We start from the raw sequence: 26,997 nt of genomic DNA, 5'->3' as shown, positions 1-26,997 counted from the left end.
GTCCCCTGTGGAGCCCTCTCTTAGCGTGAGGCCAGGACTTCAGCAGATGGGGATGGGATTGGGGGGGGGGGGGGAGGAATGTTGACGAGGGCCACTAAAATCCCTTTGTCCGCAGTTGTCAACCTTCCCAATGCAGAGGGAAGGCAAGAATTTTGCTATTCCTGGAGACTGGGAATGACAGATCGGAGAGGAGGCTGTCACTGAATAATCAAAGGCTGCCCTGCACAGGACTTTCCCCAGAGACGCTTGGCACTGAAGTGTTTACGCACAAACGGTTCAGTTACTGGATACGGCGCTGGGAGTAGATCAGGGAGGCTGGGGATCAGCACGGCCCTGCCAAGTATTAACCTCCTCCCTCTCTATCTCTCTAACGTTGGGCTCTCTGGGTCACTCAGCACTTCCCACGGGACAGTTTGCTTCCCAGTGCCACTCTGCAGACAGCCACTAGGAGGCGGCAAGAGCTGCTGAGGTCTTGGGTCCCCCCCCCCCCCCTAACCCACCCACCCTTCAATCCAGCTCAAGGTGAACATGGTCAAAGATCATAGCCCCACCCTAACTCCATGGCACAGCATAGTGACACCACACCAGTGCAAGGCATCACCAACCACAGTTAGGCTGAGGTACACAACCGCGTGCAAGGTATTCAAGAGGCAGAGTTTGCATTAGTGTCTGAGTTTACGATGCACACCCTCGTCACACAAGTTTCTTTTCGCTTAAAGACAAAGAGGTTCCCCCCATTAACTTCAACTAACAACAACAACTTGTATTTATGTGGCGCCTTTCACGTAGTAAAACATCCCAAGGCGCTTCACAGCAGTGTTACAAGACAACACGGATAAATGTGGCACCGAGCCACACAAGAAGAAATGAGGGCAGATGACCAAAAGCTTGGTTAAAGAGGTAGGTTGTAAGGAGCGTGTTAAAGGAGAAGAGAGAGGTTTGGGGAGGGAGTTCAGGAGCTTTGGGCCCAGGCAGCTGAAGGCACGGCCACCAATGGTTGAGCGATTATAATCAGGGATGCTCAAGAATTATCCCAGGTGTCCTGGGCCAATATTTATCCCTCAACCAACATCACAAAAAACGCAGATTACTGGCTGTAAAGCGCTTTGTGAAAGGCGCTATAGAAATGCAAGTTCTTATAATATGAGGCTGACACTAAAAACCCCGCCAGGTTATGAACTTGCCTCGGAGCAGCAGAACGGGTTAATGGAGTCTGTGATTGAACAATTGAGTATTTGCTACCCCTCCCCCACCAAGTGCTCAATAAAATTTCCACACGACATAAATAATTACTGACAGAGCGTGTGGAACAGATCGCTGGGCCTGGCCCAGCCTGCAGTGCGGAGTGTAACTCATCAATCATTCACAGGGGGGCTGGCAACACACAGCTGAGTCAGCTGGCAGCACGGTGCGATCGTGCACAACTTTATCCCTCTCCCTCGTCAGCAAGCTGTGTCGTGTCAGTGGCTGAGTACTGTGGGTATCATCTATCTCTGCTGCCGGAGTCACTCCGAGTCCCCATTCCCTTTGTTCAGGTCCAACATTTCAGTGGGTAACTGTACCCGACCTTTCACCTCTCACTCCCCGAGCCTGCACCTCTGCAAGCGAAAATATGCGTTCAACGTCATGTTGAAATGTGTTTTTAATCAGCCAATTGTGGAGCTCAAGCCCAGGCTGCCTGAAGTGGACAGGCCGAATGGAACCCTCGGGAGCCGGGCTGCCCATCGCAAGGCTTGCTTTCCGAGCCTATGGTGCTGAATGGACAGCTCCTTCTGAACTCTCACCGTGCTGTCGCCCTGAAAGCCAAATCCTTGGCTCCCAATCATAACAAAAGAATGATGCAGCAGACGGGGTGATCCGACACAGGAGGCCCTTCGGCCCATCGTGGTAAAGCGATCCAATCAGTCCCACTGCCCCGCTCTTTCCCCACAGCCCTGTAAAATTTTCTCTTTTCAAATATTTATCCAATTCTATTTTGAAAGTCACTACTGACTCTGCTTCCCCCGCCCTTTCAGGCAGCGCGTTCCCGATCACAATAACTCGCCACGTAAAACAAAATTCCTCATCTTCCCCCTCTGGTTCTTTTGCCGATTATCTTCAATCTGAGCCCTCTGGTTAACGACCCCCCTACCACTACTTTATCAAAACCCTCATAATTGTGAACACATTTATCAAACCTCCCCTTAACCTTCTCTGCTCGAAGGAAAACAACTTCAGCTTCTCCAGTCTCTCCACGTAACTGAAGTCCCGCATCCCTGGTACCATTCTGGGAAATCTCCCCTGCAGCTACTCTAAGGCTTTGCCATCTTCGCAAAGTGTGTATTCCATCCACACCAAGCCGTATTTCCAACTAACCTGGGCTCAGCCAATGACACAACTATCGCATGCTAATAAAGTCCATGTTATGGACATCTTGCTATTACCTTAAAATTGTTCCGATGAACAAGACCACTCGGACCTCATATTTTCAGATTAGCAAACCCACTGGCTCTTTTTCTTTCTTACAAGCTCCTTAACTGGTAGGCAGGACTTTGGCTTAACGCTGACACACAGAATGGGAATCAGGCTGAGTGGACACTCACTGCTGCTCTTCAATGGGGTGACTCGGATTCATACACAGGATTGCAGAGGGTACGACACAGAGTATTAAGTGCTGTACAATGAGCATACTTCACAGGCTGCACAGATGTGGAGGGGGGGGAATACACAGACTGTGTGGACGTGTATATGGGGGGTATACGGACTGTGCAGACATGTACACGGAGTGGGGGGGAGGTGTACATGGACTGTGCGGATGTGTACACGGACTGTGCGGATGTGTACACGGTTTGGGGGTACATGGGTGGGGGGTACACGGACTGTGCAGGCGTGTACACGGGGTGGTGGGTACACGGACTGTGCGGGGGGGGTACACAGACTGTGCGGGCGTGTACGCGGGGTAGGGAGGTACACGGACTGTGTGGGTGTGTACACGGGGCGGGGGGGGGGGGAGTGTACATTGACTGTGTGGGTGTGTACACGGGGGGGAGGGGGACATGGACTGTGTAGGTGTGTACATGGGGTGGAGGGGGTACACGGACTATGCGGGTCTGTACATGGGGTGTGGAGGGGGTACACGGACTGTGCGGGGGTGTACACGGGGTGGGGGGATACACGGACTGTGCGGGGGTGTACACGGGGTGGGCTGTGGCTCGGTACAATGAATACCCAGCCGTGTCGCATTGATGGAGGTTTGGAGCATATTCCAGGTGCCTGCGGAAAGGGGGGGGGGTCACTTTGTGTCATGGCGTTTCCCCCGAGAAACCCAGGCTGTGAAGTTTGTTCGGTGTCGAACAAGAGAGCACCGACTCCAAACGCTAAATGGAACTGCACAAAAAACACCTCAAGGGCTTCCGCCGCTGAAACGAGGACAGACACTCGGATACTACGTCAGTGACCTCTGTAGGAACAGGGCCATCTGTCACTGTCTCCCTTTCCCCATCGCGAGACAGGTAGCACTGCCACCTCCAAACCCTTCCTCCCTCTAATCAAGGACGTCATCTGTACTGCAGCCTTTCCTGGTGATTTTGCCTCCCTCCCCCTCTCCATGTTAACCTCATTTACAGCCAGGACTGGTGAATTTTCACTGTGTGCGTACAGTTTCTGAAGCACGTCCCTTGCCCTTGAGAATGTGCAGACAATGCTCATACAGATGGTATTAGAATCACGTGGAGCTTTACTCACCTCGCCCCAAACAATCGACAACAGCTACAAAGGACAATTGACCAGCGGTTACCAGGCAACGTTGCAGAGAGCTGTCTGACCTGGAAAAAAAACGTCCTCGAGACTGTTCTCGGTGGCCCGTTTCACAGTCCTACCTGAGCCAGTGCATTGCTGGTCAGACCCGCCTGTTGTGTGCGCTGATGGACAAAGTGCTGTCCCACACTGACCACACTAACATATACTGGTCAGTGCGGGGCAGCAAGGAAAGGAAGGCTTGGATTTGTACAGCACCTATCACCACCACTGGATGTCCCAAAGCGCTTTATAGCCAATAAAGTACTTTTGAAGTGTAGTCACTGTTGTAATGTAGGAGCTGAGTCTGGCTTCTGATGCCTGCCATGGTTAAATAGCCGCCGGCGCTCCACGGCTAGGCCCACACGCGCGGAAGGATGCTCGCTTGGCTGGGTTTCCCGGAAGCGCGCCGCCGTCCGTTGGAACACCGAATGATGCCGCACGGCAGGAGGCCAGCCCTGGAGCATACCCCAATCAGTGTCGGGGGCAGGGCGGGAGGCAATCCTGACCGTGGTACAGAGCGGGTGACGATGGCGGTTCAGACGCCCGTTTTGCGTCTCTCCTCATTTTTATTTCTGTTCAATGTAACGCGGGCCGCCGACTCGCGATCGCCCGTTTTAGACCAACGCACAAAGTTACAACGGCCCCCCACTGCCTTCGGGGAGCGAGGGGGCGGAGGGGGTGTGGCGACGGGATATCATTTACAGTCGCTGCTGGTCTGCCAGTGAGGCAGGTTCCAGGGTCATTCGGACGGCGCGAGTCACTCGCAAACAATCGACTGCCTGCTGCCTGAAGTGATCAATGTTTCATTAAAGAAATTGAGTGGATGAGGTTGTAAAAACTTGATTAAAAGAAAGTGAAATGTCCTTTTGACAGATTGTTACAGTGCGAGGAGAACCTTGTGTGGCCGGGGGGGGGGGGAGGGGAGGTGGGGAGGGGCAGGGATGGGGAGCGGCAGGGGGTAGGGGCAGGGCGGGATGGGGAGGGGGGATGGGGGTCAGTGCGGGGGAGGGAAGAGGGGGGGGGGGAGAGAGGGGCAGGTACAGGGGAACCGGGGGTGGGGGAGGGGCAGGGTAGTGTTGGGGGGAGGGGCAGTGCGGTGTTGGAGGGGAGGGGCAGTGCGAGGATGGGGGGAGGGGCAGTGTGGGGATGGGGATGGGGAGGAGCGGGGGAAGGAGTGGTCCTTTTTGGCCGCGAGTGTTCGGAATGTCACCCACATTGCCCCGCGGGGTTTGAGCCCGGCCTGGCCACCTTGCACCAGCTGCTCTCCGTGTAACATTGACCTGCGACTGGGACGAGGGGCTCTGCTTTCCTGATTCACCGAATCTCGATCTGTCGGAGGCCTCGCTGCGTGTAGGAAATAAATAAGCCCCTCCTCCAAAACTGTGTCTTAATGGCGAGTCTGCACTTGAGGCGTTCCAGCCCTACTGACTCCTGCCTGCGAACGTGTCTGTCAGCTGTGGCTCAGTGGGCAGCACCCTCGCCTCGGAGTCAGAAGGTTGTGGGTTCAAGTTCCACTCCAGGGACTGGAGCACATTAATCTCGGCTGAGGGAGCGCTGCACTGTCGGAGGTGACATCTTTCGGATGAAACGTTAAACCGAGGCCCCATCTGCTCTCTCAGGTGGACGTTAAAGATCCCACAGCACTATTTCGAAGAAGAGCAGGGGAGTGATCCCTGGTGTCCTAGCCAATAATTATCCCTCAATCAACATCACTAAAAAAAGACCAGATTTTGTGGGAGCTTGTTGTACGCAAAGTGCTCCCTTTCCTACATTTTAAAAGTACTTCACCAGCTATATAAACATCCCTAAGTCTGTCTTTGTTTGTCAGCCAAGGTTTGAACCTCTGACCTCCCATGGTTTGGTGTTAGATCAACCACTCTCCACCACTTAGCCACCCGGGAAGCAAGCTTTCCTCAATAACTTTCTCTTGAACCGTGATTCACCGGGGATCCATGAGTACAGATTAATAAAGCTCTTCAAAGGAAGTACAGATAGATTAATTGCAAACAACCCTGGCTTTATACTTGGCACATACTCAACAACACTCAACTAGTAAATCACAGCTCACTTAATCTCAGAGAGAATCTGGGCAGAGCCACAACAGAGCACTGCTGCATTCGACGGGTGCTGGGAAGGTAGGACTTGAAGGTCATCGTGGAAGATAATGTTTCCTCAGGAGATTTCTTTTTGTTGTGATTCCTACAATGGGGGATGGGGGGATGGGTGGTCAGGCTGGCAAAACGATACCAGGCACCAAACATTCCTGCCTGTTCAGTCGGATGTAGAAAAATCCGACTGGATTGTTCGCAGAAGAGCAGGGTGTCCTGGCCGACATTCTTCCATCAACCAAGACCACCGAAAAATAACCAATCTCGCTGTTGTTTGTGGGGTCCTGCTGTGTACAAACTGGCTGCCGTGTTCTACTACACTGCAACAATCCTTCACGATGCGAAAGATGATAAATTAACTTTCTCTCTCCCTCGTGCACCTTCCTGGGTCTGGTTCCCCCCCCCCCCCCAATGACACTGACCGACCACCCCATGATCTACACGCCCTTCAGCCAGGTACTAGTGCACAGCAAACCACCTACTGGCTTCAACAGGACACTGTTGGCATCGGCTACAGCCAATGCAATGCCGAGTCCCAGAAACCAAGACTGAATACCTGATCTCTGTATTAATTGGGACACGACAACTGGCCTCGGAACCACTGGGCTAAGGGAGGGGGAAACCAACCAGGACTCCCTTTCCTGATCGCTATCTAGTGACCACATTGGAAATGTGTGAGTGTGTGTGTGGATATTGAGTGAAGAAAGCATTACCTCCAGACTTGACTACGCCAACGCACTCCTGGCTGGCCTCCCACATTCTACCCTACGTAAACTAGAGGTGATCCAAAACTCGGCAGTCTGTGTCCTAACTCGCACTAAGCCCCGCTCACCCATCACCCCATGTGCTCGCTGACCTACATTGGCAACGCCTCGATTTTAGAATTCTCATCCTTGTTTACAAATCCCTCCATGGCCCTCGCCCCCCCCTATCTCTGTAATCTCCTCCAGCCCCCCAACCCCCCAGAGATATCTGTGCTCCTCAAATTCTGCTCTCTTGAGCATCCCTGATTATAATCGCTCAACCATTGGTGGCCGTGCCTTCACTGCCTGGGCCTCAAGCTCTGGAACTCCCTCCCTAAACCTCTCCGCCTCGCTACCTCTCTTTCCTCCTTTAAGGCGCTTCTTAAAACCTACCTCTTTGACCAAGCTTTTGGCTGCCTGTCTTAATGTCTCCTTATGTGGCTCGGTGTCAAATTCTGTTTGACAATCGCTCCTGTGAAGCGCCTTGGGACGTTTTATTACATTACAGGCACTATAGAAATACAAGTTATTGTTGGATCAGGATTGTCGACACAAACTTCGCACATGGGCTCTCAAGTTGGGGGGCCCTGCCATGGAACAGCTCTTTCAGGAGAGGAGAGAGCTTTGTCAATAAGGCCTCTGATTGCCGGAGAGCGGCGGCCACAGGGTGGCGAGGAACGGCCGACGAATCCTTGTGGAGGGGTCGCCATTTTAGAAATTGCCCTTCCTTAGGAGCGAAGCGGTGGCCAGGACCGCTCTGCCCATTTTCCCGCCACGACGTGCACGCGCCGACCCGTTACCGTCTGGCAGGGACTCCCTCGCGATATTGCCCTGCGGGAAATTGCCCCTTAGCCAATATTGCCCCGTGGGAGAGGCCCAATCACTGGATGGTCCTCCTGGCAGCTCTTACTGTCGGTATGCTCCACGTGAAATGGCGGCACGGCCACCCTTAAAAGGGGAAGGCGCATTGCCGTGGCCGCCATGTTATTTTATTTTTGTTGGTCGACTGCCAGGTCAGGCCGAGAATTATGCCCCTGGGTTCGGCTGGGCCGCCAACAGGTAGCTCCACATCCCCTTTTGGATGCCCGGCCGCTGGCCCGGCCGAAACCCTCCCTGGTGGCCCAGTGGACCGGACTAAAATAAACGCAGAGCTCGCAGCGGCCCTCTCCTTTAAGTGAAGGGAAGATGTTGTGATGTGTCAGAGCGATGATTGACAGCGGCGGACACTTTGTCTCGCCGCTGCCCCGCTAGTGACGGTCCCTCCGCCCCGCTCCCACTTCCGCCCCGCTGGAAAAAAAAACGAGGAGCTGAATTTCGCCGGAGAGGCGGCCAGAACACTTCAAACAGGGTCGGTGCGACCCTTTCCGGCGGAGGGCAATTTCGACCCCAAGAGGCAGAAAGGTTTAGGGAGGGAATGCCCATTCCCCACATCTTCAGCACGCTACTTACGCGTGATCCCATCCGTCCCATCCAGAAGCTTCGGTACATAGTGGAGAACGGAAAGGTCACTCTGAAGGATTTCATTTGTCGTTGCCCTTGCCAACGCCGCAGCCAATGAGAAGGGTGCATTACTGGAAAAGAAAAAGCACAAAGTTGATGGTTGGATGTAAAATTTGTCAACTGGCCAATATTTATCCCTCAATCAAAACAGGTTATCTGGACATTATCATGCTGTTTGTGGGAGCTTGCTGTGCGCAAAAGGGCTGCCGCATTTCCCACATTACAACAGTGACTACACTTCAGAAAGTACTTCATTGGCTGTAAAGAGCTTTGAGACGTCCGGCGGTCGTGAAAGGCGCTATAGAAATGCAAGTCTTTTTTTTCTAAAAATACAGCTTCTCTCAACACGGTGAACTCTGACCTGTCGCAACTGCAAATAAACAGTCTGGAGTCAACTACCAGCTGGAGAAAGTCTATGCGAGGGAAAAGGTTAGAGTATTCCCGTGGTGTAAAAGTACACACACAACCTGAAGGAAGAAATCCATGAACATTAAAAGTGAACTCCCCAATGCAGTAGTGTCGGAGGTGCCGTCTTTCGGATGAGACGTTAAACCGAGGCCCCGTCTGCTCTCTCAGGTGGACGTAAAAGATCCCACGGCACTACTTCAAAGAGGAGCAGGGGAGCTCTTCCCGGTGTCCTGGCCAATATTTATTCCTCAATCAACATAACAAAAACAAATTATCTGCTCATTTGGACACTGAGAAGTGTAGAGGAACAAAGGGACCTGGGAATGCATGTCCACAGATCCCTGAAAGTAGGTCAGGTAGATAAGGTGGTTAAGAAGGCCTATGGAATGCTTGCCTTTATTAGGTGAGGCATGGAATATAAGAATAGCGGGGGGGGGGGGGGGGTTATGCTTGAACTGTATAAAACACTGGTTAGACCACAGCTGGAGTACTGCATGCAGTTCTGGTCACCATACTACAGGAAAGATGTGATTGCACTAGAGAGGGTACAGAGGAGATTTATGAGGATGTTGCCAGGACTGGAAAATTTTAGCTATGAGGAAAGATTGGATAGGCTGGGGTTGTTTTCTTTGGAACAGAGGAGGCTGAGAGGAGATTTTATTGAGGTGTATAAAATTATGAGGGACCTAGATAGAGTGGCTAGGAAGGACCTATTTCCCTTAGCAGAGGGGTCAACAACCAGGGGGCATAGATTTAAAGTAATTGGTAGAAGGTTTAGAGGAGATTTGAGGGGAAATTTCTTCACCCAGAGGATGGTGGGGGTCTGGAACTCAGTGCCTGAAAGGGTGGTAGAGGCAGAAACCCTCGCCACATTTAAAAAGTACTTGGATGTGCACCTGAAGTGCCGTAACCTACAGGGCTACGGACCTAAAGCTGGAAAGTGGGATTAGGTTGGATAGCTCTTGGTCGGCCGGCACGGACACGATGGGCCGAAATGGCCTCCTTCCGTGCTGTAAATTTCTATGATTCTATGAAAGGATTGTCCTATAAGGAGAGATCGAGTAGAATGGGTCTATACTCTCCTGGAGTTTAGAAGAATGACAGCTGATCTCATTGAAACGTATAAGATTCTGAGGGGGGTTGACAGGGTAGATGCTGAGAGGTTGTTTCCCCTGGCTGGAGAGTCTAGAATTAGGGGAGGGGTGGGGGAGAGGACACAATCTCAGAGGATAAGGGGTCGACCATTTAAGATCAAGATGAGGAGGAATTTCTTCACTCAGAGGGTTGTGAATCTTTGGAATTTTCTGCCCCAGAGGGCTGTGGATGCTGAGTCGTTGAGTATTTTCAAGACTGAGATCAATAGATTTTTGGACGTTAGAGGAATCGAGGGATATAGGGATCAGGCGGGAAAGTGGAGTTGAGGTAGAAGGTCAGCCATGATCTTACTGAATGGTGGAGCAGGCTCGAGGGGCCGAATGGCCAACGCCTGCTCCTAGTTCTTATGTTCTTATGAAGCAATACATCCGAGCTGAAAGTCATTTGAAGTGCACAGATGTACAAACTATGACGAGAAACGTCGGATACGTTCAGAGAGAGCCTGCTCAGGACGGAGACTGGTAAAACTCCAGAGCCTTGAAGATCCTTGCTTCCAGCTGTTAACACAGTTATTGTTCCATTCAGTCCATGTGTCGCTGAAGCTATTGCTCTCTGTAATGTATTTGCTTCATGGGTTCTTTGCTTAAGATTTCAGAGCAATACATTGCTATTAAGAACTAGTTGGTTTATTAACAAAGATTTAACAATCACTCGACACATTACCAGTTCATCCACCAGACTCAACCACCTGCCTCACTGTGGATCCCCCGAACCCAGCTGGCTGGGGTTTTATTGAGTCTTGTGAATGTCACATGACTGGCTAAGCCGCTCCCACTCAACAGCTCAACAAACCTGTCACCAACCTCACGGGTGCATTTCTTTAATGGCCCAGCCATGCCTGGAATCCCGGGTACGAACTTGTGCCTTCTTATACTGAATTCTTACAGCCCGAAGATGTCCCCCCTTTCTCATGACATTCTCTCTCTCTCTCTGAGGTTTCCCTTCTGGTTGGAAAGCTGGGCTCAACATCTCCCCATGACCGAGGTCCACAACTCACCATAGCGTCACAGGTATAAATGTCTGACCTGTCCCTCCACTCACACTTTGCATTGAATTTCTGGGATGGCCCAATCCCAATTTTGCCGTAACCCTCTGCTCGTCACACAATTCCCCATGGGACTGACTGCACTCTGAGCCAAGCCCGTCATTAAATCTTCACCGATAGATGCGGCTTCGACAGAATTAGAGGTGCCGCATCAAAACAGAGCATTCAATCATTGTTTAAAGGCTTCTCTGTCACTCTCTTTTATTAACTTTCAAAGGGAATTAGACTGTAGCCAAGGAATCGCTGCATCAGTATTCACGCACTGCAGTCAAAGTCTTTGGCAATTTGAGGAAAGGATTGGACGATGGCTCGAAGTCGATCGATAAAATGGAGATTGCCGCCTTGAGCCGTCGGCATCGAAGCTCGAGAGAGACTGGGCAAAGGAACCAGCCACTCAGTTCCCATTTTGGTTCTTTGCAGTAGGAATGGTGCAGGGAGTTTGTTCGGGGCTGGACCGGGGTGGAGGAGAGTGGGGTGGGAGGGAAGGGGAGGGGGGTGGGAGGAGGGGAGTGGGGTGATGGGGGGGAGGGGAGTGGGGTGGGAGAGGGGAGTGGGGTGGGAGAGGGGAGTGGGGTGGGAGAGGGGAGTGGGGTGGGGGAGGATCAATTGGGGTGAGGGAGCGTTGAGTGGGTGGAGTTGGGGTTTGGCATTGAGGAGGTTAATTATTTTCTTGTAGAGACAGCATAATGAAGAGCCTTTCTGGGAAAGCTATCCTCCTGTGGTGCCCCTCTGATTAGGTTAAGTGCTGCGTTCTGTCCATGCCCAGTATTTGATCGATCACATCCACCATAACAAGGACAGAGTAATGCGGTGGGTTAGTGCACTGGCTCCTTGCCTCACTGAGCGGACTTGGAGTCTCTCCCAGGCAGTTGGGACAGAAATCTCCAATCTCCGCTGACTGAAACGGTCGTGAGGAAAATCAGGATGAATTGATCAGCTCACACCGAGCGTGGCTGGCGTGGGAAAGGACAAATGTTCAAAAAGAGGCAGAAGACGTAGAGACTGGAGAAGATGGGGGTCAAATTGCCCCCCGCCCGAAACAGGGCGGTGACTACACCGGAGGGGCGGAAGTTGGGGGCGGTGCATATTCACTGCCGCGATGATGTCACTTAAAGGGGGGAGCCTCTGTGCTTTTTAAACTTTGTTCCACTGGGCCACCAGTGAGGGTTTCAACCAGGCCAGCGGCCTGGCACCCAAGAGGGGGTGCCAGGCTGCCTGTTGGTGGCCCGGACGAACCCGGGGGCATAATTATCGGGCTGACCTTTTCAAGGACACCCTCAAAGCCTCCTTGATAAAGTGCAACATCCCCACCGACACCTGGGAGTCCCTGGCCAAAGACTGCCCTAAGTGGAGGAAGAGCATCTGGGAGGGCGCTGAGCACCTCGAGTCTTGTCGCCGAGAGCATGCAGAAAGCAAGCGCAGGCAGCGGAAGGAGCGTGCGGCAAACCAGACTCCCCACCCACCCTTTCCTTCAACCACTGTCTGTCCCATCTGTGACAGAGACTGTAATTTCCGTATTGGACTGTTCAGTCACCTGAGAACTCACTTTTAGAGTGGAAGCAAGTCTTCCTCGATTCCGAGGGACTGCCTATGATGACCACACTGGAGAGAAGTGGTAACCCTTCAGCACTTTCATTCCTGTATGTGCCCAATGCTGTAAACACTTAACTTCAGTTGGACGTCTGTTAAGGTGGTAATACCGTCCGGGCGCTAAATTTAGTGGCAGGCCCAGCAAAGTTCAGTTTCTGTGCCCTGAGAGTGGCGTGTGGTGCTAAAAGCAAGCGATGCACACCACCTTGCGGGCGCTAGGCCGGGAGCGGTACCGAAGATCCCTCGGTAAAGGGCCGGCTTCGTAGCGCCCTCCGAGGGGCCGACGGGATAAAAAACAGTCAGGCCCAAACTGGCCAAAAACATTTCCCACGCATTACACAGCACAAATAACATTAAATCATTACCCAAATAGTGCCACAAAAATCACTGGAACTTTCCTGCTGGAGACATTCCTTCCCTTTCCTCTCCCCAGGGACAGCAGTGACCTCCAGGGGTTCACCCGGCGTGGTTACCGCGGGCCGCTAATGCTGGCGAGCAAACTGAAGTTTGCTTCGGGGTCACCGCGGGGTCGTTGCCGGGGTGATACCGCCAATCGCCGCCAATACTGGACAACTACATTTGGCAACCGTCTCTGCTGCCGCCGCTCGCTCTAACCCGGGAGTGGCCCTCACTGGGGGCGCCACACAACCGTGTTTTCAGCCTTTAAGGTTTTCTGAAAGCAGCATTGGTATCTTAGCAGCGTTGTTGTTGTCATGGTAATGGAGATGCTGGATAAAGAGAGCGCTATCTCTCGCTTTCTCTCTCTCCACCTTCCCTCCCACTCCATTCTCTGCCTTAATGGCCACACTCAAGCTCCTGCTGTGTGTACAGGGGAAACCCTGATCTGAACTGATGGTGAAACCAGGTGCCAATTGTTGGCGTAGCGGAGCTCGGTGCCGCGGGAGCAGGCCCAAGTGTACCTCTGCTCGGTTCGACGCCTCATACTGTGCGGGGAAAGAAAGAACTTGCATTTCTATGGTGCCTTTCCCGACTTCAGGCTGTCCCAAAACACTTTACAGCCAGTGAAACACTTGTGAAGTATAGTCAATGTTGTAATGTAGAAAACCCGGCCGCCAATTTTTGCACAGCAAGCTCCCACAAACAGCCATGAGATAAATAACCAGATAACCTGTTTTAGGTGTTGGTTGAATGATAACTGTTGGCCCAGGCCACTGGGGAGAACTCCCCCATGCTCCTCTTCAAATAGTGGAACATGAGGCACAGGAGGTGGCCATTCAGCCCCTCGAGCCTGTTCCGCCATTCAATGAGATCATGGCACATCAGTGTCTTAACTCCACCCACCCGCCTTTAATACCCTTGATAACCCTCAATACCCTTGCCCAACAAAAGTCTACCAATCTCGGTTTTGAAGAGTGCGGAGTATTCCCAGTGCCCTGACCAAATCTCATCCCTAAACCAACTCCACCGAAAAACAGATTAAGTGGTCATTAATCGTGCTGCTGTGCAGAGATTGCCTTCTGTATTTACCCACATTGCAATGTGGCTGCTTGCTAAGGGTTAATCACTGGTTGTGACGTCACTTGTACATTTATTCTCGGGACGAGAACATCACTGCCAAGGCCCACATTCAGTGCTCAGCCCTGTTTGCCCTGACCTTGGCTAGTGGTTTCCTGCAACTAAAGCGACTAGGCGGCTTGCCGCGAGGCTTCAGGAGGGCTGTTCAGGGTCATCTGGAAAGCCGCAGTTAAAATCCCCCACATGGCAGTTTATGAATTTGAATTCCGTTTGAAAAAATCTGGAAATTGAAAAACCGGTCGAGAAACTACTTCCTCTGGTGGGAGGATCCAGAACAAGGGGGCACCACCTTCAGATCAGAGCCAGGCTATTTAGGAATTAAACCAGGAAGCATTCTGTCCCCATATAAAGGATAGTAGAAATTTTGGAACTGGGTCAACAGAAATTTTCAAGATTTTTATTAGGCAACATTGAACATGAACCGTCAGATTGTCGTAAAGATCCGACCGGTTCAATAAGCTTCTTTAAAGAAGGACCCTGCCTTCCTTACCCGATCGGACCTATATCTCCGGCCCGTGTGGAACCGGGACAAGACTTTGGCCTGTGTGGAACTGGGACAAGACTCCGGCCCGTGTGGAACCGGGACAAGACTTTGGCCCGTGTGGAACCAGATGCGAAGTGCAGCAAATTCGAGGGGAGAAAAAACATCGATTGCAACATAGATCTTACAGGATCTTCAATCCAGCTTTATTAAAAATGTGTATTTTTTTGTTACAGTAATTATCTAATGGAGATCAAGAACTCGGCACTTGGGGAATTGGGAGGTGCAAACTCATTTCCTAACACTCCGCAGTTCAGCACCATAATTACAGGGACTGCCTCTCCCATAGTGAAGTGTTTCATTAACCTTGCGCAAGCTCTGCTTTGCAATTGCCAAGTATTACTGAGGTGGAATTGTTTACAGTGAAACCTCCATTATTCCCGCTCCCCTTATCCACGTTCTTCCACAATCTGCAAGAGAACCACTGGGAATTCTGGCCTTGGGCCTGTCGACCGGCAGGAACCAGAGCGTCTCCTCCCGAAGGCCGGCAGGGCTTTGGGGCTCGAGGTCAGAGGGACCAGCAAGAGTCAGGGATTGGCTTCGAGAGATCAGCACAAGCCAGGGATTGTGGTCCAGGTGACCAATAGGATTTGGGGCTTTAGGACTGAGAGAGCAGAATGAGTTGGGGCTTGGAGTTCCCAAGAAAGCAGTTAGTGTCAGGGAATGGATCTGAGGCATCCGCAGGAGCCAGGGATCGGAACATAGGATCAGGAGGAGGCCATTCAGCCTGCTCCACCATTCAATGAGATCATGGCTGATCTGCAACCTGCCGTTGCCCCATAACTTTCTGTTAACCAAAGGTATTGAAGGATATCAACCTCCAATTTAAAATTAACTGACCTAGCACCAATTGCCGTTTGTGGAAGAGTGCACCAAACTCCTACCTCCCTGTGTGTTTAGAACTGTTTCCTAATTTCACTCCTGAAAGGTCAGGCTCTAATGTTTAGACTATGCCCCCTAGTCCTAGACTCCCCAACCAGCAGAAATAGTTTCTCTTGATCTACCTTATCTGTTCCCCTTAATATCTTAGAATCATAGAAATTTACAGCACAGAAGGAGGCCATTTCGGCCCATCGTGTCCGCGCTGGCCAAGAGGCTATCCAACCTAATCCCACTTTCCTTGAAAACTTCGATCAGATCACCCCCCAAACTTCTAAATTCCTGGGAATACAACACTAATTTGTGCAGTCAAATTGGGTTAGAGAAACCAACAGGAGGCAGGAATTGGGTTTTAGAGACCAGCGGGGGCCAGGGATTGGGTTAGACAGAACAGCAGGGATTGCGTTAGAGAGACCAGCAGGGGCCAGGGATTGGGTTAGAGACCAGCGGGGGCCAGGGATTGGGTTAGAGAGAACAGCAGGGATTGGGTTAGAGAGACCAACGGGGGCCAGGGATTGGATTAGAGACCAGCGGGGGCCAGGGATTGGGTTAGAGAGAACAGGAGACACAGCTTCAGATGCAGGAAGCCAGCAGAGGCTGTGGTTGCAGGTTTGAGACCCCAGCAGGAATTAGGCTTTCGAAAGAACAAATGAAGAGGTAGAGACACGCAGCGAGGGGTGCGGGGAGGAGGAAGAGGGTGTAGGAGGCTGTATTTGGATCTTAGGAAAGCCGAGGGAGAAAAGTTCTCGAGGAGCATCACATCATGAATGAAAGAGATCGGAGGTTAGAGGCAACCTATCTTTTTTTTCTCCATTCATGGGATGTGGGCGTCATTTATTGCCCATTCCTAATTGCCCTCGAGAAGGTGGTGGTGAGCCGCTTTCTTGAACCACTGCAGTCCGTGTGGTGAAGGTGCTCCCACAGTGCTGTTAGGGACGGAGTTCCAGGATTCTGATCCAGCGACAATGAAGGAACGGACGATATATTGCCAAGTCAGAATGGTGTGTGGCTGGGAGCAGACTTGGAGGTGATGGTGTTCCCATGCGCCTGCTGCCCTTGACTTTCTAGGTGGTAGAGGTCATGGGTTTGGGAGGTGCTGCCGAAGAAGCCTTGGCGAGTTGCTGCAGTGCATCTTGTAGATGGTACACACTGCAGCCATGGTGCTATCTACAAGATGCACTGCAGCAACCCAAGGCTTCTTCGGCAGCACCTCCCAAACCCGCGACCTCTACCACCTAGAAGGTCAAGGGCAGCAGGTGCATGGGAACACCATCGCCTCCAAATTATCCAAGTCACACACCATCCTGACTTGGAAATATATCGCTGTTCCTTCATCGTCGCTGGGTCAAAATCCTGGAACTCCCTCCCTAATAGTACTGTGGGAGCACCTTCACCACACGGACTGCAGCGGTTCAAGAAGATGGCTCATATCCCAGGAACTAATATTTTTAAAAACCCCTCTTCGAAAGGGTTTGCTATAATCTGAGAACTGCCTGGTCCTTGCACTAACTGAGGGGTTAAACGTGTAAAAGCCCCGGGTTCACACTGGGTGTCGTGGAGTGTGACAATGACACATCACACTTGTCACTGACAGTATTAATCGATAAGCATTCCACCCACACAGGAACCCGGAGGAACCTTTGCAATATGTATGTTAATGAGCCATGCAAGCAAGTGCGTCAGACAAGCCCCCAGACCCCAGCCTCTCAGTGCCCCCCCCCCCCACCCCGGTTTATTTGTAGCACATCAGACAGAGTCACCAAACCGTAACATCTTACATGGGGCAGAGAGAGAAAAAATAGACAGAAAGCTATTTATGGAAAATGGAAAACGCGGCCAAGAAAATTGCGAACAGCAGAACCATTTAATTTCTCAGCATGCTGCTGTCAGCTTAAAAACGCGTATGCTGCATCTCATATCCAAAATCAGTCAACGCTTTCACACAGGCAGGGCATCTATCCGCAGAGATTTAAATAATAACTGCCGACACCTGGCGGTTTAAGGTTAGGAGTTGGGGTTTACGGTTGGGGTTAGGGTTTACGGTTAGGGTCGGGGTTAGGGTTTAAGGTTAGGGTATGTGGGCAGTAGAGAAATGTGCCCTCCTGTGTTTGCATTCTCATTTCTCGAGTTGCTTTATTTCACTGGTACCTGCCACTTTTGTTTGGCTCACGCTTTGCATTGCTTTTCGTCCAGTTTAATTGCCATTATTTACCCCCAGCTGGGGTTATAGTTGGGGTTCATGGTAGATGTTAGACCTTAGAAACGGGTATATCTGGCTGAAAGAGCAGTCGTGCTTAAGATCCAGATAAGAGGTGAGGGCTAGAGATTAGGGTCATTAGGTTAGGGTTTCAGGCTAGGGTCAGGTTAGGGCTAGGGTCAGCGGAGGGTTAGGGCTAGGGTTGGGTTAGGGCTGGGATCAGCGGAGGGGTAGGGTGCGGGGTTAGTTTGTGGGGGGAGTGGCTGGAGCAGCCATGTGTCGCTTTCATCGCAATGGCATCACGCGCAACCATTGCAATATCCATCATCGTCCCATGTTTGTTAATAAAATGATTTGTCGAAGACTTTACCTTGAAGACAATTACATTTCGCCATGGGTCATATTCCCAAGTCATGCTCAAGGGAAACCCCTGTGTGAAGCTGCACTCTATCTTGGCAGCCTTATCCAGCGCTATATCCCACCCAATGCAATGGAGTCCTCCAGTTCTGACCTCCTGTGGATGCAGCCCTTCCATCTGGGCAGGACCGGAACCAATGTCCTAGGGGGAGTGTTTGATAGTGCGGTTGGGGAGGAGTTAAACTAATATGGCAGGGGGATGGGAACCAATGCAGGGAGACAGAGGGAAACAAAATGGAAACAGAAGCAAAGGACAGAAAGGAGATGAGTAAAAGTGGAGGGCAGAGAAACCCAAGGCAAAAAACAAAAAGGGCCAATGTACAGCAAAATTCTAAAGGGTCAAAGTGTAATAAAAAGGCAAGCCTGAAAGCTCGGTGCCTCAATGCGAGGAGTATTCGGAACCCAGGAGAGGGCTCTGAGCTAGTTAGAGTGGGTGAGAGCGCAGATGAACAGGACCCCAAGAAAGAATGCAAAAGGCAGGAGGCAATAGAGCAGAGTAGCACTGGGGTAAGTGTAAATCACAAGGTGATAGGAAGGGACAATATGTATGAAGATAAAGGGGCTGCAGGAGGGGTCAAAACTAAAAATCATGGTTTAAAAGCTAGTATTAAAACACTCTACCTAAACGCACGCAGCATTCGAAATAAAGTAAATGAGTTGACGGCACAAATCATTACAAATGGGTATGATTTGGTGGCCATTACAGAAACGTGGTTGCAGGGTGGCCAAGACTGGGAATTAAACATACAGGGGTATCTGACAATTCGGAAGGATAGACAAGAAGGGAAAGGAGGTGTGGTAGCTCTGTTAATAAAGGATGATATCAGGGCAGTTGTGAGAGATGATATTGGCTCGAATGAACAAAATGTTGAATCATTGTAGGTGGAGATTAGAGATAGTAAGGGGAAAAAGTCACTGGTGGGCATAGTTTATAGGCCCCCAAATAATAACTTCACGGTGGGACGGACAATAACAAGGGAATAATAGAGGCATGTGAAAAAGGAATGGCAGTAATCATAGGGGATTTTAACCTACATATCGATTGGTCAAATCAAATCGCACGGGGTAGCCTGGAGGAGGAATTCATAGAATGCAAACTGGATTGTTTCTTAGAACAGTATGTTACAGAACCTACAAGGGAGCAAGCTATCTTAGATCTGGTCCTGTGTAATGAGACAGGAATAATAAACAATCTCATAGTAAAAGATCCTCTCGGATTGAGTGATCACAGTATGGTTGAATTTATAATACAGATTGAGGGTGAGGAAATAGTGTCTCAAACGAGCATACTATGCTTAAACAAAGTGGACTACAGTGGGATGAGGGCAGAGTTAGCTAAAGTAGACGGGGAACATAGACTAAACAGTGGCACAATTGAGGAACAGTGGAGGACTTTTAAGGAGCTCTTTCATAGTGCGCAACAAAAATATATTCCAGTGAAAAAGAAGGGCGGTAAGGGAAGGGATAACCAGCCGTGGATAACCAAGGAAATAGAGGAGAGTATCAAATTAAAAACCAATGCGTAAAAACCAAGAGGTACTAGTGGATTGGAAAGCAGATAATGTAACGCCTCTGTTTAAAAAAGGGGGCAGACAAAAGGCAGGTAACTATAGGCCGGTTAGTTTAACATCTGTAGTGGGGAAAATGCTTGAAGCTATCATTAAGGAAGAAATAGCAGGACATCTAGATAGGAATAGTGCAATCAAGCAGACGCAACATGGATTCATGAAGGGGAAATCATCTTAACTAATTTACTGGAATTCTTTGAAGATATAACAAGCATGGTGGATAGAGGTGTACCGATGGATGTGGTGTATTTAAATTTCCAAAAGCATTCGATAAGGTGCCACACAAAAGGTTACTGCAGAAGATAAAGATACGCGGAGTCAGCGGAAATGTATTAGCATGGATAGAGAATTGGCTGGCTTACAGAAAGCAGAGAGTTGGGATAAATGGGTCCTTTTCGGGTTGGAAATCGGTGGTTAGTGGTGTGCCACAGGAATCGGTGCTGGGACCACAACTGTTTACAATATACATAGATGACCTGGAGGAGGGGACAGAGTGTAGTGTAACAAAATTTGCAGATGACACTAAGATTAGTGGGGAAGCGGGTTGTGTAGAGGACACAGAGAGGCTGCAAAGAGATTTGGATAGGTTAAGCGAATGGGCTAAGGTTTGGCAGATGGAATACAATGTCGGAAAATGTGAGGTCATCCACCTTGGAAAAAAAAACAGTAAAAGGGAATATTATTTGAATGGGGAGAAATTACAACATGCTGAGGTGCAGAGAGACCTGGGGGTCCTTGTGCATGAATCCCAAAAAGTTAGTTTGCAGGTGCAGCAGGTAATCAGGAAGGCAAATAGAATGTTGGCCTTCATTGCGAGAGGGATGGAGTACAAAAGCAGGGAGGTCCTGCTGCAACTGTACAGGGTATTGGTGAGGCCGCACCTGGAGTACTGCGTGCAGTTTTGGTCACCTTACTTAAGGAAGGATATACTAGCTTTGGAGGGGGTACAGAGACGATTCACTAGGCTGATTCCGGAGATGAGGGGGTTACCTGATGATGATAGATTGAGTAGACTGGGTCTTTACTCGTTGGAGTTCAGAAGGATGAGGGGTGATCTTATAGAAACATTTAAAATAATGAAAGGGATAGACAAGATAGAGGCAGAGAGGTTGTTTCCACTGGTCGGGGAGACTAGAACTAGGGGGCACAGCCTCAAAATACGGGGGAGCCAATTTAAAACCGAGTTGAGAAGGAATTTCTTCTCCCAGAGGGTTGTGAATCTGTGGAATTCTCTGCCCAGGGAAGCAGTTGAGGCTAGCTCATTGAATGTATTCAAATCACAGATAGATAAATTTTTAACCAATAAGGGAATTAAGGGTTATGGGGAGCGGGCGGGTAAGTGGAGCTGAGTCCACGGCCAGATCAGCCATGATCTTTTTGAATGGCGGAGCAGGATCGAGGGGCTAGATGGCCTACTCCTGTTCCTAATTCTTATGCTCTTATGTTCTTATGTTCTCTCCGCCATTAGTCCTGGCCCTACTCTCCACAATGTCCTTCATAAACCACTTCCCCTTGCTACTTCTCTGCTCATCTTTAAAGCAATCTCTTTTAGGTGTTGGCACCAATCACGCCGTTTGGTCAAGGTTATGTGTTCAGGACCCAGTCCAGAATCATGAGGGTCCCGTCTACCCTCTCCGGGATCTTTTACGCCCACCTCAGAGAGCAGACGGGGCCTCAGTTTAACGTCTCATCCCAAAGACGGCACCTCCCACAGTGCAGCACTCCCTCAGTACTGCACTGGGAGGGTCAGCCAAGATTTTGTGCTCAAGTCTCTGGAGTGAGGAGTTGTGAATCCACAACCTTTTGACTCAGATGCGAGAGTGCTGCCCACTGAGCCACAGCTGACACCTAGGGCTCGAAGTGATGCATGCCAGTTTCTTGTTGGACTGAGCCCAGGTAAAGTGTGAGAAATATCGAGGATTACAGTTACAGTGCAGCACTCCCTCACTGTGGGCACTGAAGCTTCAGGCTGGATTATGTACTCATGTCTCTGAGCTCGAACCCATGATCTGACTCAAGGGCGAGAGAGCCATCTGAATTTGGGAGATGTTATACAGTGACAGACCCGTCCCCCAGTGTTATACAGTGACAGATCTGTGCCCACCAGTACTGTCCCCCAGTGTTATACAGTGACAGACCTGTACCCCAGTGTTACTCAGTGACAGACCTGTACCCACCAGTACTGTACCCCAGTGTTATACAGTGACAGACCTGTACCCGCCAGTACTGTACCCCAGTATTATACAGCGACAGACCTCCCCTAGTCTCCCCTACCACCTACAATATACTGATTTTTTATAACCAAATCACCATTTCTTAATTTATCTGAACTCACCAGCACCAGAGGTGCGATGAGAATTTAATTTTTTACGCAGCGAGTTATGATCGGGAATGCGCGACCTGAAAGGGAGGTGGAAGCAGATTCAACAGTAACTTTCAAACAGGAATTGGGAAAATTCTTGAAGGGGAATAAGTGTTATGGGGAAAGAGCAGGGAATGAGACTAATTGGATCGCTCTTTCAGCTTACTCTGCACAAATTGGCGATCGTTTTCCCTACATTACAACAGTGACAGCACTTCAAAGATACTTCATTGGCTGTGACTTGCTTTGGGACGTCCTGAGGTCATAAGAACATAAGAATTAGGAGCAGGAGTAGGCCATTCGGCCCTTCGAGCCTGCACCACCATTCAGTAAAATCATGGCTGATCTTCTACCTCAATTCCACCTTCCCACCCGATCCAAATCGCTGTCCTGAATATACTCAGAGACTCAACATCCACAGCTCTCTGGGGTAGAGAATTCCAAAGATTCACAACTCTCTGAGTGAAGAAATTCCTCCTCATCTCAGTCCTAAATGGCCGACCCCTTATCCTGAGACTGTGACCCCTGGTTCTAGACTCTCCAGCCGGGGGAAACAACCTCTCAGCATCTACCCTGTCAATCCCCCTCAGAATCTTGAATGTGTTTCAATAAGATCACCTAAACGCTAGTGAAAATAGACCTAGGGGGCGAAATTCCCTGTCGCCCCAGTTGGGGGTTAGGTGAAAAAGGTTCTCCTCAACTCCCCTCTAATCCTTCTACCAATTACTTTACATCTCTGTCCCCTGGTTATTGACCTCTCTGCTAAGAACATAAGAATTAGGAGGAGGAGTCGGCCATTCGAGCCTGCTCCGCCATTCAATGAGATCATGGCTGATCTGATCTTGGCCTCAGCTCCACTTCCCTGCCCGCTCCCCAGAACCCTTGACTCCCTTAGAAGACTTCCCTAAGGGAAATAGGTCCTTCCTATCCACTCTGTCTAGGCCCCTGGTAGTGTAGAGAAAGAGTTCAGGGTGGGAGAGGATTTATGAGTTTGATAGCCGATGGTGCTGGACTAATAATCCAAGATTTGGGAGTTCAAGTCCCACCAGGTGTCAATCTGGTCATTTGTGGGTTGGTGAATTGTTGTAAAAATCTTAATGTCCCGTCACCCCTACTGGAACTCACTACCTGAAAGGGTGGTAGAGGCAGAAACCCTATCACATTTAAAAAGTGCTTGGATGTACACTTGCAAGTGCTGTGACCTACCGGGCTACGGACCAAGAGCTGGGAAGTGGGATTAGGCTGGACAGCTCTTGGTCGGCCGGCATGGACAAGATGTGCTTGGTGGTCTCGGTCCCCTGATATGGTGAGTGTTAGAGGCCTTAGAAAATGTTCAGAAGAGGGCTACAAGAATAATTCTCAGCTTAAACAACCTTAGTTACTCAGGCAGACTTACAAGAAGACTTGCATTTATATAGCGCCTTTCACAACCTCAGGACGTTCCAAAGTTCTTTGGAACCACTGAGAGGAGACCTTACTAGGGTGTATAAAAGTGGGATTAGGTTGGGTAGCTGTTTGTCGGCCGGCATGGACACGATGAACAAACGGCCTCCGTCTGTGCTGCAAACCTGTATGATTCAGTGCCCGTCAGACTAAACTATACATAGTGTATTGTGCAGCCTTGGGGGGACATCAGCAGACTCGCATTCCACTCTTGCCTGTATATCTCCCAACCATTTTTACTTTTTTGTTTTAAAAGCACCTCACCCATTATCTGTATATGATGAGTCCACTCTCACTACCAGATCTGCTCCCGCGTCCTGAGCACTAATTCTATTCTATTCTTTCTCTGCTCACGTCGCACATGATTTCACCCAATGTGCGTTTGTTAGATTTTGTGCAAAAAAATGTCTACAAAGCAGATGCACCGATTGGACCAGAACTGCCTCGGCCGACGTATATGATTCTTTTAACTCCTTTCTGAGTCATCGCCAGTGGAATTTTGGAATTAAAAATATACATTTGTTTATCATTAAATAAACGGATGGTTAGTCAGAGAAAACACATGACTTTGCAACATTCCGAGAGATGCTTTTTTTCAAGGTCAAATTAGAAGTAGGGGATTTAACAAGAAAGGAAACGTTAAGCTTTCAACGCTGTGCGCTGTGCTGTGAGGGGCAACACCAGCTTTAAAATTCATCTCTCCCCTACTGTCCAGCAGAGAGGTTTCAACAATTTAATTCTCAGGATGCAGGCATCGCTGGCAAGGCCGGCATTTATTGCCCATCCCTAGATGTGCTTGAGGAGGCGATGGTGCTAGCATAATAAAAACAGAATGCTGGAAATCTCAGCGAGTCAGGCAGCAGCTGTGGAGAGAGAAACAGAGTTAACGTTTCGGGTCAGAACTGGAAAAGTTCGAGATGTAAGATTTTTCAGGGAGTGCGGCCGGGGGGGGGGGGGGCGGGGGCACTGAAAGGGGGAAGGGAGGGAAGAGATCCCGTCTGAGGGGAACTTCTTAGGGCGGTGGCAGTGAATTAAACACTAACACAAAAGCAAAATACTGCGGATGCTGGAATCGGAACTAAAAACAGCAAATGCTGGCGATCTCAGCGGGTCAGGTAGCTTCTGTGGAGAGAGAAACAGCGTCAACTAGAGTCTAACTAGCAGTTAGATACAACAGAGTGGTTTGCTAGGCCACTTCAGAGGGCTGTTAGGAGTCATCCACATTGGTGAGAGACTGGAGTCACGTGTAGGCCCAGACTGGGTAAGGACGGCTGGAGCCCTTTCAGGTTAGGAAAGCTATGAACCAGATGAGTTTTTTATGACAATCCAACAGCTTCATGGTCAGATACTGGCTTTTTATAGCCAGATTATTTACACTGAGTTCAGCTTCTCAGAGTGCAGTGGCGGGCTTTGAACTCTCGATTATTAGTCCAGTAATATGACTTTCAGCAATGAGGCCTGATGGGAGGTGTGGCGGGAAGTGGGTTTACTGCTGGTGGTGGGGGAGGGGGATTAAAGATTTTTTTAAATTCAATCACTGGACGTGGGCATCGCTGGCAAGGCTGGTATTTATTGGCCATCCCCAATTGCCCTCGAGAAGGTGGTGATGAGCTGCCTTCTTGAATACAGCTTGCAAGGCCAGTCAAGAGCCAACCACATTGCTGTGGGTCTGGCGTCACATATAGGCCAGACCGAGTAAGGGCGGCAGATTTCTTTCCCTAAAGGACCAGGTGGGTTTTTACACCAATCCGGTAGATTCATGGTCACTATCACTGATAATAGCTTTTTATTTCCAGACTAATTAAAATTCTCGCAGATGCCGTTGAACTCATGTTTCCGGAATCGTTACTCCAATCCTCTAGATTGCAGTGACACTGGCCCCCCTCACCTCGGAGTCCGAAAGTTGTGGGTTAGAGTCCCACTCCAGGGACTTGAGCACATAAATCCAGGCTGACACTCCTAGTGCAGTACCGAGGGAGTGCTGCACTGTCAGAGGTGCCGTCTTTTGGATGAGACGTTAAACCGAGGCCCCGTCTGCTCTCTCAGGTGGACAAAAAAGATCCCATGGCACTATTTCGAAGAAGAGCAGGGGAGTTATCCCTGGTATCCTGGGCCAATATTTATCCTTCAATCAACATCACTAAAAACAGATTATCTGGTCATTATCACATTGCTGTTTGTGGGAGCTTGCTGTGCATGAATTGGCTGCTGTTTTTCCCCACATTACAGCAGCGACTACACTTCATAAAGTACTTCATTGGCTGTAAAATGCATTGGGACGTCCGATGGTCGTGAAAGGCGCTATATAAATGCAAGTCTTTCTTTCTTTTTACTAGTCCAGTAAGATTACCACAATGCTGCCATACCCCCTGCAGTGTTATTCCTCGTGGTCTATCGCAAGCCGCTCGGTGTAAACGGAATGACTCAGCATTGGGGACCAGAGCCGAGATCCTGGGGTCACCAGAGAGAATCTCCCGCCCATTGTTGAACCTGTCCCATCGGAGAGCAACGGGGCAAAATGTAAGGGTGCCTGCAGAGGGCCATGTGCAGTCAATTCTCCGACGGAAATGTCAGAAATGATTTCTCACGGAACTGCTCATTCTCCCTGACCCTCAACAACCCCACTCCCGCCCCTAGCATGTAACAGCAGTTTCCACAAGCTCGGCAAACAACCAGAGGGGCAGGTGAGCAGAGCAGAGAGGCCGAGGAGATTCGACAGAGGTGTTTAAAATCCTGAAGGCTTTAGACAGAGTAAATAAAGAGAATCTGTTTCCAATGGCTGAAGGGTCGAGAACCAGAGGGCACAGATTGAAGGCGATTGGCAAAAGCTCCAGGGGCAACAGGAGGAAAAACTATTTTACGCAGCGAGTGTTTAGGATTTGAAATGCACTGCCTGATAGGGCGATAGTTACAGATTCAACAGCAGCCTTCAAACGGGAATTGGATAAATACTTGAAGGAGAGAGATTAGCAGGGATATGGGGCAGAGCGGGGGAGTGGGACTAACTGGATTGCTCTTCGAAAGGCCAGCGCAGACTCGATGGGCCGAATGGCCTCCTCCTGTGTGGTACAATTCTATGATTTTATGAGTAGAATTTGTTTTACACAGCGAGTTATGATCTGGAAAGCATTGCCTAAAAAGGTGATGGACGCAGATTCAATAGCAACTTACCGAAGGGAACTGAATCAATAACAACAACAACAACTTGTATTTATAAAGCACCCTTAACACAGTGAAACGTCCCAGGGCGCCTCACAGGAATATTATGAGATTAAAAATTTGACACCGAGCCACATAAGTAGAAATTAGCGGAGGTGACGTAAAGCTTGATCAAAGAGATTGGTTTTAAGGAGTGTCTTGAAAGAGGAAAGAGAGGTAGAGAGGCGGAGAGGTTTAGGGAGGGGTTCCAGAGCTTGGGGCCCAGGCAACAGAAGGCACGGCCACCGATGATAGAGCAATTATAATCAGGGATGCTCAAGAGGGTAGAATTAGAGGAGCGCAGACATCTCGGGGGTTATGGGGCTGGAGATTACAGAGATAGGGAGGGGCGAGGCCCTTGTGAAAACAAGGATGAGAATTTTGAAATTGAGGAGTTGCTTAACTGGGAGCCAATGTAGGTCGGCGAGCACAGGGGTGATGGGTGAGTGGGACTTGGTGCGAGTTAGGACATGGGCTGCCGAGTTTTGGATCACCTCTAGTTTACGCAGGGTAGAATGTGGGAGGCAAGC

At 49.9% G+C, this 26,997-nt stretch overlaps 1 protein-coding gene across 1 annotated transcript in view; it reads right to left on the bottom strand.

Moving 5' to 3' along the window:
• ppm1e (protein phosphatase, Mg2+/Mn2+ dependent, 1E) overlaps positions 1–26,997 on the bottom strand; it is a 114,280-nt gene that overhangs the window by 16,202 nt on the left and 71,081 nt on the right. The window contains exon 2 of the mRNA XM_070858003.1: positions 8,078–8,199. Within this exon, the coding sequence (XP_070714104.1) occupies positions 8,078–8,199 (122 nt within the window). The remainder of the gene's footprint in view (positions 1–8,077; positions 8,200–26,997) is intronic.

The sequence above is a fragment of the Pristiophorus japonicus genome, chromosome 16, assembly GCF_044704955.1.
Source record: "Pristiophorus japonicus isolate sPriJap1 chromosome 16, sPriJap1.hap1, whole genome shotgun sequence".
NCBI classification, from domain to species: domain Eukaryota; kingdom Metazoa; phylum Chordata; class Chondrichthyes; family Pristiophoridae; genus Pristiophorus; species Pristiophorus japonicus.
The sequence above is the reverse complement of the archived record's forward strand: the minus strand, read 5'-3'. Positions and strand labels throughout refer to the sequence as shown.